Source organism: Saccostrea echinata, unplaced genomic scaffold (genome assembly GCF_033153115.1).
Source record: "Saccostrea echinata isolate AGI-Se365-2 ecotype Australia unplaced genomic scaffold, CSIRO_AGI_Sech_v1 ptg000036l, whole genome shotgun sequence".
Classification (NCBI taxonomy): domain Eukaryota; kingdom Metazoa; phylum Mollusca; class Bivalvia; order Ostreida; family Ostreidae; genus Saccostrea; species Saccostrea echinata.
In genome coordinates, this window is record NW_026889785.1 from 6,617,810 (window position 1) to 6,632,744 (window position 14,935).

At 34.4% G+C, this 14,935-nt stretch overlaps 1 protein-coding gene and 1 pseudogene across 1 annotated transcript; both read left to right on the top strand.

Moving 5' to 3' along the window:
* Nucleotides 1-665: 665 nt before the first annotated feature.
* LOC133199943 (uncharacterized) lies at nt 666-1,358 on the top strand (annotated as a pseudogene).
* Nucleotides 1,359-9,278: 7,920 nt separating this feature from the next.
* On the top strand, nt 9,279-12,556 carry LOC133199944 (putative nuclease HARBI1). The gene is made up of 4 exons (XM_061335737.1): nt 9,279-9,497; nt 10,612-10,949; nt 11,076-11,327; nt 12,325-12,556. The coding sequence occupies exons 1-4, from the start codon at nt 9,279-9,281 to the stop codon at nt 12,539-12,541; spliced, it is 1,026 nt and encodes a 341-aa protein (XP_061191721.1). The 3' UTR covers nt 12,542-12,556.
* The last annotated feature ends 2,379 nt before the right edge of the window (nt 12,557-14,935 follow it).

The following is a 14,935-nucleotide window of genomic DNA, read 5'->3' on the forward strand; positions in this document are numbered from 1 at the left end:
AAATTTTGACCTTTACTCGGCACTCAGGGCCATTGAGCAGTGAGGGATCTTTATCGTGCCAACGTCTGCCGTGACACGGGGCCTCGGTTTTTAAGGTCTCATCCGAAGGACCCACAACTTTCACTTCAAAGTCCAGAGCGCATGGCACTGCTGTTACTAACAGCATAGAAAAAGCAAAAGAGAGAAGTTTGCAAGAATCAAAGCTTAATACCTTGATAGCAAATCATCACAAATCCAGGCTTGATAGGCTACTGGAAGCAAATGGAATTCTACGGAAAACAATTACAGCTGATGGTAACTGCTTTTTAAATACTGCATTGTTTCATCTTCCTTCAGTAGAAGGAGTTGCAGAGTTAAGACATTTACTTTGTGATCATATGATAGATAATGCAGGAGAGTACAAAGGATTTTTCTCCTCTCCAGCAACACTTGATTCAGCAGAACAAGAGCTACTATGGATGGACTTCAGTGTAGAAGTGGATCAATTAAGAAGGGATGGAATATGCAGCAACAAAGCAGCAGATATGCTTCCACTTGTTTTGGCCAATTTTACCGGCAGGCATGTTCGCATTTTTTCAAGTTCATCGGAAGGTTCTGTCTTAGACATAAAACCTACCATGCAACGTTCTCAAAATACAAACCATATTTATCTGGCATATGTCCATATGTCTCCAAAAAAGAAACGTTTTAGAAAGAGAAAAGCCACGCCAGAGACTTGGAAGAAGAATGTCAGGAAACAATTAAAGCTAACTGAACAGCAGTATGCGTCTCAAAGAGGAAAAACCGTTAATGCGAGGGTCATAATGCGAGGGTCTGTAAATTGCAGTAAATGTAAACTGAAATGTTCCACCAAAGTTTCAGAAGAGAAAAGAAATGAAATCTTAAAAAATGTTTGGTCACTAGGTTCATATGAGCGACAAAAAGATTTTGTGGTGTCACATATAGAGGAAAAGAAGACACGAATATATTTGGCTGATCATAACCAACCTGTCAAAAAAAGGCGACAAGTGCACAGAACCTACCATTTTGAGATTGATGATAGCAGAACCATCATATGTAGAAGTTTTTCCTTGCTACCCTAAGCATCGGGGAGTCGTATGTTGATCATGCCATGAAAAACAAATCTGGGGGCGTATTTTCTGGGACGGACAAGAGAGGAAGACATAGACCCTATAATAAGACAACTGAGAGGGCTGCACAGCTGGTTCGAGAACACATAGAATCATTTCCAGCATTAGAGGTCACTACACAAGAAAGGACTCCAACTGAAAATACCTTGAGCAAGATTTGAACATTACAAAAATGTATGAGCTGTACCTACAATTGCATAAGGGTAATTTGAGAGAAGATGAATTGGTTATTCAGCCCATATACAGGCGTATTTTCAATGAAGAATATAATTTCTTATTTCACATAAGTAGTAAGGGATATAGTCTGGGGTCTATATGGGGTCAATGACGTCATGGGTCCGTCTGGGGTCACCCATCCCACAAAGCCATCTGGGGTCACTGACGTCACGACACATCCCATAAAACCGTCTGGGGTCACCCATCCCACAAAGCCGTCTGGGGTCACTGACGTCACGACCCATCCCATAAAACCGTCTGGGGTCAACCATCCCACAAAGCCGTTTGGGGTCACCCATCCCATCAAACAGCCTGGGGTCACCCCTCCGTTTTTCCCACGATCAAAATTCTTGGTTTTTCCACTGAGGAATTGTCTCAGACACACCCTATAAATTCCTTGTGATTATTATATAAACTCCAAGTTTCATTTAGATTTTTATTCTGCAAAGAGGAAACACTTTGATTTATACAAAGACAGTACTTGTATTAGTAAGTATACTTTGCTTAATTCTTGTTACCCAAAAGTTTCTTTTCTTTCTTGCTACCCAAATAATTTCCCCTTTTCAAGAATTACACTTTCTTTTTTTTTAATATTTGATTAGCATGATTTATAATATTATAAATATTTCTCAAAATAAGAACAAAGGAATATTAATGAGAACCTTCAATAGACCTACATTTACATAGTAGTTAACTCAAATAAAACCTTACTTTTTGAACATTTGAAATTATTTTAAACATTTCAAATAATCCTGCATATAATAAACAATCATTGAAGTTTGTAATAAGTCCAGTCTAACTGAATCAACAACTTTTTTAAATATTTGAAATTATTTTAAACATTTCAAATAATCTTGCATATAATTAACAATCATTGAAGTTTGTAATAAGTCCACTCTAACTGAATCAACGAGTTCAGAGAGGGCGCTTATCTCCTCCTTAAGAGGATACTGCCCCGACGTTTGCGTGGAAGTTGCGGGGGTCCCTGATAGGACTGATGGTAGCACTGGTGTATTTCTAGGTGTTGGTGTTAAGGTATGGTCAGGTGTCGGAAGGTTAAGTACCGAGTTAAATTCTGTTTATGTAGGAGGAAATGAAACTGCAGCACAGGATGACAGGTTATGGGACGATGTGGGGCTGGATGGAACACAGATAGGTGATGACGGGCTATATCCCAACGCAAACTCTTTGGTGGTGTAGGACACGATGGGTTATATCCATACGCAAAGTCGGGTGCCAGGGGGTTGAGCTCAGTTTTAATTGGTGTTGGTGAGGGACATGGTGGGCTATATCCTTCTTTCTAGCGCTTTATATTTAGCAGGATTGTCCTTCCTGTAATAAAGAACATAAAAAGATAAATTTGTGAATAGATGTAAAATCAGAAATATCTGGAAAATTCTTTTTAAATGCTATACTCCATCTACAGGTCTGGTCTGATTTTAATATATACACATTTAAACTATATGATACATAATTCTTTATTTTTGTTTTTAAATATTACTTCAAATTTTAAAGTTATCATAAAAATTGTTTATGTTCCAACAATATATTTACCGAAATTTCTTTAAAGTTTCGTCTTCTTCATCTCTTTGCTGGGTAAATGACGAAATACTCTTACTCATTTTTCTAAAAAAATAAAAAAATAACATTATCAGGGAGATAGAAAAGAAGGGAAGGTTACTCATTTGTGAAGGAATTCTGCTTTGAAATTAAACAATTCTCACGCACTTAAAAAAAACTTCAATAACTTTTATTGACACTACTGATACGCATTTAAGAAACATTTTACCTTCATGTTAAAATAAGCGAGTCTTCCGTCTCACTTATTTTCCTTTTGACACCCCCAGATGGAACATTATCAAACACATAGGGGTCCTTAGGAGAATTTCTGTAGTATAATTTTTTTTTTTTCACAAAATATTGTAAAATTTAACATTTTGGGGGATATACAAAACTTTAGATAAAATATTTTTAAATCAATTTACTTTGATTCAAAGACCCCCACATTGACTCCTCTCCAAGCCTAATCCATTCTTCCTCAAAATCTCCAAAGGATCTTGAGGGGGGAGATGTACGTGTGTTAGATTCCCTGGAGAGACAGAAATTTATATTACTGTCCAAGAAAGATAACTTAAGATTACACACATTCAAACGTTTTGACTAAATAACACCGTTCACTGAAGAGTGCTAATGTCATAGCCTATAGTTTAATGCACGTAGAGTGATCTTATCTTTGATGTAAAATAAAATAAATAGAAATTTACATCACATGACACAACTTGAAATAGATTAAAGTAGACCAAAATAAAGTAATTGAAAACATTATTTGCAAGGAATTCCCCCAATGTTACCAAACAACTGATTTTTTTCAATAATAGTTTATTGTCTTTAAACATCATTCCTGGAGAAAATATATGACAGGTATCTTATACCGGAATCCTAACATATAAACTCAGTATATACATTTTTATATAATATAATTTTCTCAAAATCAAAAAAAAAAAAACAGTATGTATAATGACAAAGTAAAAAAATGACCAGTCTGAATCTGTCTTTTTTCTTCTTTTCTTTTTATTAATTATTTTATATTAATAACTGTGTAGATAGCATTAACACGACACAATACCAGTGGGTCCTTACGTGTCAACTTGTAAGTCATGAACAACAAATGAAAAAAAAATTCCCAGGGTGCGATTCGCATATTTGTGTAGGTATCACTCTAGTTGTGTTAGCCTAATTTTTTACACTTTTTGGGTCAGGTGCACCGACCATTGACAGTTTATCTAGGTCACGATAATCATTTTTGTCTGTTATATTTAAAAAAAACTTCGTACAGAACAATAAATATGTGTTGAAATATTACATTATAATGACCACACACTATTCGTGCATCTGTCGTTACGCGCAATAAAGATACCCTTATGTTGATCACATTTCATACTAATGAATATTGATAATTTAAGTTTGTTTAATCCGAACCTGGCACCAATAAATGTCGTCATTTTGAATCTATGGGGGTTGCATACATTCAACCTGAACGGGGTACACATCATAAGCTTATTTGGAAAGGTCTACAAGTCGCATGTACAGATCGATAAAATATGACCTGAACGCAAAAAGTGTGTCAAAGTTTATTTAGATCACAAGAGTCGCATCTAATACGTTGTAATATTAAAAAACCAGTCCATATTCAAAAAGTAACTACATGTTAAAATATTATACTGTAATGTTAATGTCATATCACACAATGTGGGTTTTTGTGATCCTGCGTTGAAGTCTGTATATCCAATTCATTTCAACTATTGTATTTATATTAATCTACGTTTGTGCCTTTCACATTATTTTAACCCAAACCGTGCTTCAATATCTGTCATCATATGTGTGTGTATGAGGGTTTCCACGAGACAGAGAGAGAGAGAAAATATTACAATAACTCTCAGAGTGCATCATGCACTTGCAAATTTATTTCATTTCAACATAATTAAATCTTAGTTCATATAGTATATTAATAAATTTTGGAAAAAAAATGGGTAGATCAGAAGATCATGTGAGCAAATTTTCGCGCGGATATGTTATCACGCGCTGCATGGCGATGAGAAAAGATGGAGGAGAGACCCGTGAAGATGATGTTCCTTATGTCTATTGTTTTATGTCCTGTGATTTTTGGTGCTGTATTGCCAAGGAGTACCAACAGAATCGTAAAGACATGTTACTTGCCTTGTATTAATATCACGGTGCAAGCGTCAGAAGTTCTTGACGTTTTTGTGACGTCATGTAGACTGAACTCTGTATTCGTAATTGGAAATATGTCATCGGTACATATTCACCCACTAGACCAAAGAAACAAAGAATGTGGTAAGTCTTATATTTTTCAATTTCAATTAAGTTATCGTACACAAATTTGTATCCATACATCCACCCACCAATTCAACCTATGGTAAACCCCATTAAAAATTCAACATGATTTCCAGCCAATCTGAGGGAGAATCTCATTCTGCATGTGCATCACAAGCCTTTTAAACAGAAAATCTTCTATTACTAGGTACTTTTACTGACCTTATATCATGATTGTACTGGCCAAAATATTTGATCAAGAAAAATTTGTTATACATTTAATTAAGATCACATCCATAAAATATAACTCCTATTCTTGAAAAAGTACTGCACGCTTCTAATCTCCTTGGAAGCCCAGAGTATCAGACAAGTTATCTTGAATTTTTAAAATGTATACACTGAAGCCATTTTGCTTCACATTTACAAAGTACAGAAAACAAAATACAAATCAATGACATTAATATTTATTCAATACCATTCTATGGAACCTCATAGATTAGAAAAAATGGAAACCAAACAATTGCTTACGATACTCAAGAACTCACGAAGCGATCTCCATAGATGTGAAAAAATGGAGGAAATTCGGGTTGAAATCTGCACATTGTTGAAGGATATTTTTACTAGTCCAACGTGAAGAAAATTCCAAACACCCAATAATACTTTGCACTGCATAGCAACATGGTGGCTAAAGCATAACAACTTACTTGAAATTTTTTTTACAAAGGTCTAATTGTAATTTCCATACCATAAAACTATCGTTTGCAACCATAGACTTAATGATTTTGTATGTGACGTCATATTTTTGTCATTTAAACAGCTCGGGTATTTTCGAATTTGTCAGAAAAATCGGAGAATTTTGGAATCTTGATCCCAATGTATGGGAAGTCTACAAAGGAAGAGAATACTTCTATTTTGTCATAAACACAGTTTTTCTATTTTGTCATAAACACAGTTTTTTTTAAAGAAGTTGAACTTTTGAGATGCAGTAAACACAGGTTAAATGAGTGTACTAAAAAGTTTAACACCATAAGCAGAATGCAAAATGACATTTGAGAGGTGTATATTTATAAGTTCAGTAATAATTATTACAAAAACAAAACTGCGCTCGCCCTAATCGTTTTACCGTCAGAATTTCGAATATTAATAAGATAAGTTCAGCAGAGAAAATAAGTCCTATATGGGTCTGGGTCACAGAGCAAAGAAACATATAAGGAACTTGTTCGTGCTAAAAAGACCATTTTATAATATTTGAACACGGTCAAGAAGGATCATCTGTTCAAGGTAAACAATGGTGGAAACAATATCAGGGCACTGATTGAACACTAAACTTTTGGTTGAAATTTTTGTTAAGGAAAAAGAAACATAAATAACAAATTCATCACTACCATTTTATAAATATTTTTGAAAATACTGATTTTTCGACATAGGTAGTATATGAGTATTATTTTTTTTTTAAGGAAATAGGCTCTTTTGTTCATCTTCATTTTTCTGTAGTTGATTCAGACTGTTGATTATATAAAACACAATAATGAACTACATATAGATCATCTTTTTATTCTACTGTTATCTTTTCGATTACATTTTACTATAGCTTTATTTTAGCCAATTGCCAGGAACCTGTGCATCACCTCTCTGTGATTGACACAAAATCACATACATGTATGTATGATTTATGTAGGAGTTTCCTTTCCTCAAACTTTATAAACACTTTGTACTGCTACTTTTACTAACAATAAGAGTTATCCTTTACTGATATATGTTCTGAAACGACGGGTGGAATTAAAAGCAGGAGTTGTCCTTATTTATGTTTTGTAGTGCTGTAAACAAACTATTATGTTCTGTTGAGTATAAACAAAGATAATCTTTTTTATCTTCTTTAACACTAGTAAAATGTCACAGTCTATAAATGGACTTGTTCTTCCTCCTTGTAAGTCAATTGGGACTTATTTTCTCTGAGAGACTTGTAAACTGCGCAGTATAAATTATGATCGCAGCGCCTATTAATTAAAACACTTTGCACAATAATGAATATAAATGCTGTATTTGTTCTACTTCAAATATACGCAAGGTTTTAATTATTCAGATAAGTTTATACCTTTTCAAACCTTACAGAATGAAACCCACAATCAGCAATGATTAATATTTTTGTTTCTGATCGTTTCATCCACTGTCCACATCAAAAATGGCAAAAGCCTGGTTTTCAAAATCGATAGATTCAGATATTGGTACACCGCGCCCGATCGTAAAAAAAAAAAAACAAAAAAAAAAAAACAAAGGTTCAACCGCTCTGTTGATATTATTCCTGACGGCCACAAATTTGACAAAATTGAATCTGTACTACATAAGGCTGCTTGCGTATTAATGTAACTAATCACAGCTCTATTGCTTATGGGCAGAAGATTTTAATGACCTTTTCCTGTATACTTACATGTAATAAAATGCCCCCCCCCCTCATTTAGGTCCAACCCTACCCCCAGGGCACATGGTTTGAACAAAATTGAATCTTCATGATGCCAGTAAGCTTTTAACTGAGTTTCATCATTTCTGGCCCAGTGGTTCTTGAGAAGATTTTAAAAATTACTCAACCCATTTTTGGACCTTTTCTTAATTATCTCCCCTTAGATGGGAACATGGCCCTTCATTTGAACAAACTTTAATCCCCTTTCCCAAGGATACTCTGTGCCAAATTTGGTTGAAATTGGCCCAGTTGTTCTGGAGAAGAAGATGAAAATGTGAAACGTTTACGACAACGACAGACAACGGACAAATTTTGATCAGAAAAGCTCACTTGAGCCTTTGGCTCAGGTGAGCTAAAAACTCAACACAGATCAATCTTCAAGATTTTCCTCATCAATTGCACAAAATCCGTTCAACAGGTATAGGTGGTGGCATTTCCATCCTAACAAAAGATCATATTCATCTTTCTCCACTTGCAACACCACAACCCAGACAAGCATGTGAAACCTGTGCCATAAAGTGTACCCTTCAAAACTTTAAGACATTGCAGATAATTGCTATATACAGACCTCCATCGTCTTTAATCCCAGAATTCATGCGTTGGCTTCAGAATTTGCTGTCTAACATTGACCTATCTCTACCTACTGTGATTGGAGGAGACTTCAACATGAATCCCCTTGATCTTTCATCATCAAGTATGGTGAAACTTTTAAACGTTATGAAGCAACATTCCTTTACTCAGTTTGTAAAACAACCTACTCATTTACAAGGTGCTCTCTTGGACCATGTCTGGGGTAACGAGCTTATCATAGAAGTGAATCTCGCATGCATAGCAACTCCATACAGTGATCATGTACAAGTTTTCTTCGATTTTCACCATTAAATATCAAATTTCATCTTATGTAAGTGCATATTTTTTTTGAGATCTAGTTGAGATTAAAATTGAGAAGTTCTGGCACACAGGACTTAATGTAGGTGGCAAAAATCCAATATAGAGATAATTATTAGTCAGCTATAAGATCTGACAAGACATTTTGTGATATTCTGATGAACGGTGGGCTCAAATTCTTTCGACTCTCATCAGCACTTCACGGACCTCAATATGACTTTTGAAGAAGCTTTGAGATGAAAACACCAACTAAGGCTTATTGTATTGTGACAAATTCTTAAATGCTTGTGTATTTGTTTGTACTCTTTGCTCAAGAACTCAGATGCAGTGTTGTAACTGGATTGACGTATCGAGTGTGGCACTGTGCAAAAAACCTGCAAGTGTTCCTGATAATCTGAACAATGTATGTCTACCAAAAATATGTTCAAATATTTAAAAGAATTAAAGAATGACAATTTTGCAAGAGATAAAAGACACGTTCTAACGCTGCTAAAGACAATATGTGGTATGGGCATAATGAATGTAACAAAAACCAGTTGACCTTTTCACAAAAAATCTTACGACAATTTTTTATCTTAAGTGAAAACTTACGATAAAAATCGTTTTCACAAAAAATCTTAAGAAAGTCGTAAGTGCAAAATCTGTCGTAAGTCTACGACAACTGCAACCCACTCTTAAGTATAAAATATTGTACTTAAGTGCAAAATATAGCGTAAATATTAATCTTAAGACAGAAATAAATGTAAACAAAAATGGCTGCTGCGTTTGTTGTTTTATTCGATTCGGAGAGAGCAAAGCGTCGGGAAAGGGTATTTCGAGATCGGTCTAACCCTCTAGACACATTTAATGACACTGAAGTTGTAGCGCGGTATCGCTTTCCAAGGCGATACATTTTCGAGCTGGTTGACCTAGTGCAAGACAAAATCCAACATCCAACCACAAGATCATATGCCATTCCTTCACATATCCAAGTAAGTTTTAACTTGTAGCTGTTCTTTTTCAACTCGAAACATAAAAGAGCTAACGGTTGTCGGTGGGTTTCGTCCCTTTGAAACTTCGGTCTATAGAAATTTCGTCTCCAAGCAAATTGGCTCCTTCAAATTCAAGTGAATAGCTAGTATATATGGGAAAAAAAATACAAAGATTGGTTAGATACTTTTTATAGAGACATTTACTTTGAACTGAAGGAATAACACATTAATTTCAATTATTGGTCTTATTTTAAACCTTATAAATTTGCTACATTACTTATAAATTATTTGTACGGACAATTTACTGGAATTTTTTAGATGTGATTTGTTCCATCCATTTTACTGTAACAGTCTCATTCAATATCACAAGAGGTCCATAGGTCACAATGATCACCCGGGTAACCAATTGACTTCCAGTTTTAATTTTTCATCGCAAAATTAAAAAAAAATCAACTTTATATTCACATGATATATTCTAATCTATTGCCCACCATAGCCCAAAAGGGTCAAGTCATAGTAATCTAACTTGAAACAATCCTAAGGACACTTTAATATTATTATGATTAACAAGTACAGTGTATTAGATAAAATGTTTTAATTGCCCTAATCTCACACCAGGAGCCATTAATTGTGATTACATTTTTCAAAAATTAAATTAACTCTCACAACTTTGGATTGTTTGCATATGAATGATGTGTCCCTCCTATTTCAAGAATATTTTCAAATAAATATCTTATAGCTTAATCTGTACTTGTTGAATTCCTTTCACCCAAGGATGCTTTTCATAAGCTTAATTTGTGGAAATTAAGTTTGTTGGAAACTGCCCCAGAGGTTCTGGAGCAGAGGTTAAAAATATAAAAATTTTACAGCAGGAAGGGTGGACACTGGAAAAATGTAGTCCGAAAAGCTCATCTGAGTTATAATTTCAGTCATGGTGAGTGAAAAAAGTAGAGATAGAAAGAATTGGAGAGGAAAGGAAAATAGGTGGGGGGACATAGGTAGGCCCCTGCCAGTACAAATCCAATGTAATTGCAAACCCCAAATTGTTCAAACCTGGAATGTTATATTTAATTTCCTAACTAAATTTAAAATAAAACAATGCTTCATATTTCAGGTGTTAACAACCCTACGCTTTTTAGCCAAAGGAGAATACTTGTCTGAGGTTGGGGATCTTCATGGAATTTCAATATCATCTGCTTCCAGGATTGTCACCTCTGTTTGCTCTGCTTTGTGCGAGTCCCTAGACAATGTAAAGTTTCCTGAGACAAATGAAGACCTTGCAAAGGTGAAAGAGGATTTCTATCAATTGGCAAGTTTTCCAAATGTTGTTGGGGCAATTGATGGAACACTGATACCCATCCAAGGGATGACAGGAGATGAGGAGCCAAACTTGATCTGTAGGAAAGGGTTTTCAGCCATTAATGTCCAGGGTGTTGTAGATGCCAACCTTCGGTAAATATTCTTAAAAATAACAAGTAACCGTACTACAAGTATATATTTACTGCATCATTTTTGCAAACTTGAATTAGAATCAAAACAATGCACAAAGTTTTATAGCAAATTATATATCTTTCACAGCTTTTCAAACATTGTGGTGAGGTGGCCAGGAGCAACACACGACTCCTTTATTCTACAGAATTCCTCGCTACCAAACATAATGAGAAGAGTTAATGGTTGGCTCTTGGGGGATTCAGGCTATCCACTCAGGAAATGGCTCTTGACCCCATTTGTAAACCCAAGGAGTCCTCAGGAGCAGAGGTACAACAATGCCCATTGTACTACAAGAAACACAGTAGAAAGGGCATTTGGAGTTCTCAAGAGTAGATTCAGGTATAAATAAAATACTCATATAAATACCAATTTTAGTAAATTCATCTGCACTATTGAAAAGGATTGAAAGGAAACTATTTAGTAGTACACGTATATTCATTGCAACATTTAAAATATAATCCGAAATGAGTTCCTTATATATCATATTGTGCAAACAATACAGAGAGAGGTCTTTTTTTCAAACTTTATATAACGAATGAATTTAATAGCTACCCAAGTTATACTGTGTTACCTGGGTTGGGGCAGTTTACGCTTTATAAAAAACATAAACTGCGCCAACCCAGGTTATACCAGTATAACTTGGGTAGCTATTTAATTCATTCCTTATAATTTATTTTCCATTATGAAGTATTGAAATTAATTCAAATTATCTTTCAAAAATGCTTTCAAATTGAGCAAATTTTAAATGTAACGTGAAGCGGATTGATACTTTTTTGACAAAAGTCATTGTGATGTAGGCAACACAGGTTATTACACAGTTAAAGTATATCATTGAGGGAGTTAGCAAGATTCCAGTTCCCCAAGGCCAGGACTATTTCCCGAGGCAAAGCCGAGGGAAATAGTCCTGGTCGAGGGTAACTGGAATCTTGCTAACTCCCGCAATGATATACTTTAACTGTTTTATTAAACCGATACAAATGTAAAATTTAGAGGATTCAGATAGCGTGATTTCAAAGCAGGGATTAGCTCACTGAACTAACACACAGGAATGAATCCATTCACATATCATTCCAAAGTAAAATCTATAGGATTACTGATAACCGGAAATTAGCTTTCGAAGCACTTGGATTAGCTCACATGACTAACGCATGGGGATTAATCCATTCAAAACGATTTCTAGGGAATAAGTCACATCTAACGATCTAATGTTATATAGGGAAAAAATTGGTAGAGGTATAAGAAATGATATAGACTAATTTTTTATCCAATAAAATTACGTGATACAACCAAAAATAAATCATTAAAATATGATGTAATCTAAATATTTGATTTACAGATGCATTCACAAAACAGGAGGCAGTTTGCAGTTTGCACCTGAAAAATGTATAAAGATTATCGAGTGCTGTTTTAGGCTACACAACAAAGCCATAGATGCCAGAACTCCACTAATTGCTGGAAATGAACCCGTCCAGCTTTATCAAAACAATGTTGCGTATCAAGGCTTGGATAATGATGGAATTGCTGTGCGGCAAAGAGTTGTTCAGAGGTTTTGAAAACCTTTGCTATGTTTTAGGATAATAATATATTCTTGTTTGTTGTATACATGTTTGCTTTACATCCCTTCGAGATTTTTATCATTAGTTAGCAACATCCAGTAGTGTTGTAGCTCAGATAAATTATGCAAGGATGGAACAAACATGTACAATATACTGAAATAGACTGCTGGTTATTTTTCATATAAATGGAATTTGTGTTCTTAATCTACATGTATTCCATAAGTATAAATGTCTGAGTAGTACATGTACATGTAATCTATGTAATACATAACGTGAAGTTGTCTTTTGATAAAAAAAGTTTATTCCCCTTTAATGCAATTCCATTCATTTTAAATAAATGTATCCTTTTCACAGACATGTATTTTCTGTTTATAAAGGCTTTTAAAAAGATTAGAAACAGGCAGTATACATACTTTAACAAAAGTAGAAGGTACCTAGTTAGAGCGATTTATAAGAAATATGTTATTGAATTTTTCTCCATGAAATATTCTGGTTGGTACAATCATGATTTCAGTTGGGTAATAGTACCAAGTAATGACAGATTCACTCCAGACAATGAATACATGCATTGTATGTACATGTATAAATAAATGAAGAAAAATGATTTATATCAGAAAAAAACCCAGGAAAGTTGTCCTGTCACAAATTCTAATCTAGGTTACAAGAATAAACATTATGAATCATCCAATTCTTGACATTTATTGATTTACATGTACTATTATTGTTTATGGAAACAAATTCTCTCTTTCTATCAAGAAAATATCATGCAAGTAACTATCCCTACATGTACTTGAAAGAGACCATGAAAAACACCTGCAGGTGTAAATGGTACATGTAATACATCTTTTTGTGATATAATTCAATAACAATATGCACTGTTCTGTTACTTTTATAATGTACACAAAAATAAAATGCACTTATAAATGTATAAACAATTAGTAGTTGAAAAATTCTTTTTTCAGATGAACTAAATGTGTCAGTTTGACATGAATGCTCCCGCAGACAGGCAAATTTTAGATATGAGAATATCCAAGAGTATGAAAATAACAATGGTTGAAAATGGCACAAAATAAATGAAAGAAAAAGTGAGCAAGCTCACATACCCCACGCTTCCCCAAAACTCGACAATGCAACACGTAATGAATGGCACAGTGCATTTTAAATACACAGTATAATTCAAAAAAGGGGCATTACTTGCAAAAAATCATCACATCAAAACTTCTTGCATATAAGGACATTCAAATCTTTGTATGTTACAAATTTAACTGGGCTGAAGTTTCTAGATAAATAATGGAATCAAAATTTCTTGGTAATATACAAATCTATACATTATTCTGAAATACCTACAAAGTTTCAGGAAATTCAGTGCCGGAATTATGCTGACAAACTGTTATTTAAATTCCTCAGTGATTTCGATTTGTTAATGAGTGTAAGTCCATGTCCAACACATGACAGTTTACACATTTAAATAATTGATGGAAACAAAATTATGATGTAGTCATTCATATGAATCTGTTTATATACTGTACTTATGAAATTATTTAAGGCAAAGCACACCAATTTGAAGGGGGGGGGGGGAGAGAACTATCGAAGATGGTGTGTGTGTGAGTGTGTGTTTGTGTTAAACCATTAATATTTTGATCTCAAAATCAATAGGGGTCTTTTAAGGTCATAAAATATTTCACATAGAATTTCATTATAAAAAGCTGATTCCAGTGGAGTTTCTTATTACCTAGCTGGAAAGTTTCTTCAATAAAAGGCAAAACTCTTAAGGCAAAAATAATGGAATCGGAATTTCCTGGTAATATGTACATCTACACACTGTGTACTAAATATCTACAAAGTTTGTCCAAATTCTGTGCAGCGGTTTAAGAGGAGTTGTGCTGACAAACTGTTCATCTCTATATTCAAGATATGGCCAAAAACCTAAGTTGAAAAGTGCCGAAATTCCCAGAAAAAATAATGGAATCAGAATTTCCTGGTAATATGCACATCTACACACTGTGTACTAAATATCTGCAGAGACTGACCAAATTCTGTGCAGGGGTTTAAGAGGAGTTGCGCAGACAAACTGTTCATCTTTATATTCAAGATATGGCCAAAAATCTAAGTTGAAAAGTGCCGAAATTCCCAGAAAATATAAAGGAATCGGAATTTCCTGGTAATATGCACATCTATACATTGTGTGCTAAATATCTGCAAAGTTTGACCAAATTCTATGCAGCGGTTTAATAGGAGTTGTGCTGACAAACTGTTCACCTCTATATTCAAGATATGGCCAAAAACCTAAGTTGAAAAGTGCCGAAATTCCCAGAAAAATAATGGAATCGGAATTTCCTGGTAATATGCACATCTACACACTGTGTACTAAATATCTGCAAAGTTTGACCA

Excerpts from the sequence above, each read along its gene's own strand:
- LOC133199944 (XM_061335737.1), top strand. The coding sequence starts at position 9,279 with ATGGCTGCTGCGTTTGTTGTTTTATTCGATTCGGAGAGAGCAAAGCGT. Across the intron at positions 9,498-10,611 it reads CCATTCCTTCACATATCCAA|GTGTTAACAACCCTACGCTT; the intron begins GTAAGTTTTAAC and ends TTCATATTTCAG. Across the intron at positions 10,950-11,075 it reads GTTGTAGATGCCAACCTTCG|CTTTTCAAACATTGTGGTGA; the intron begins GTAAATATTCTT and ends TATCTTTCACAG.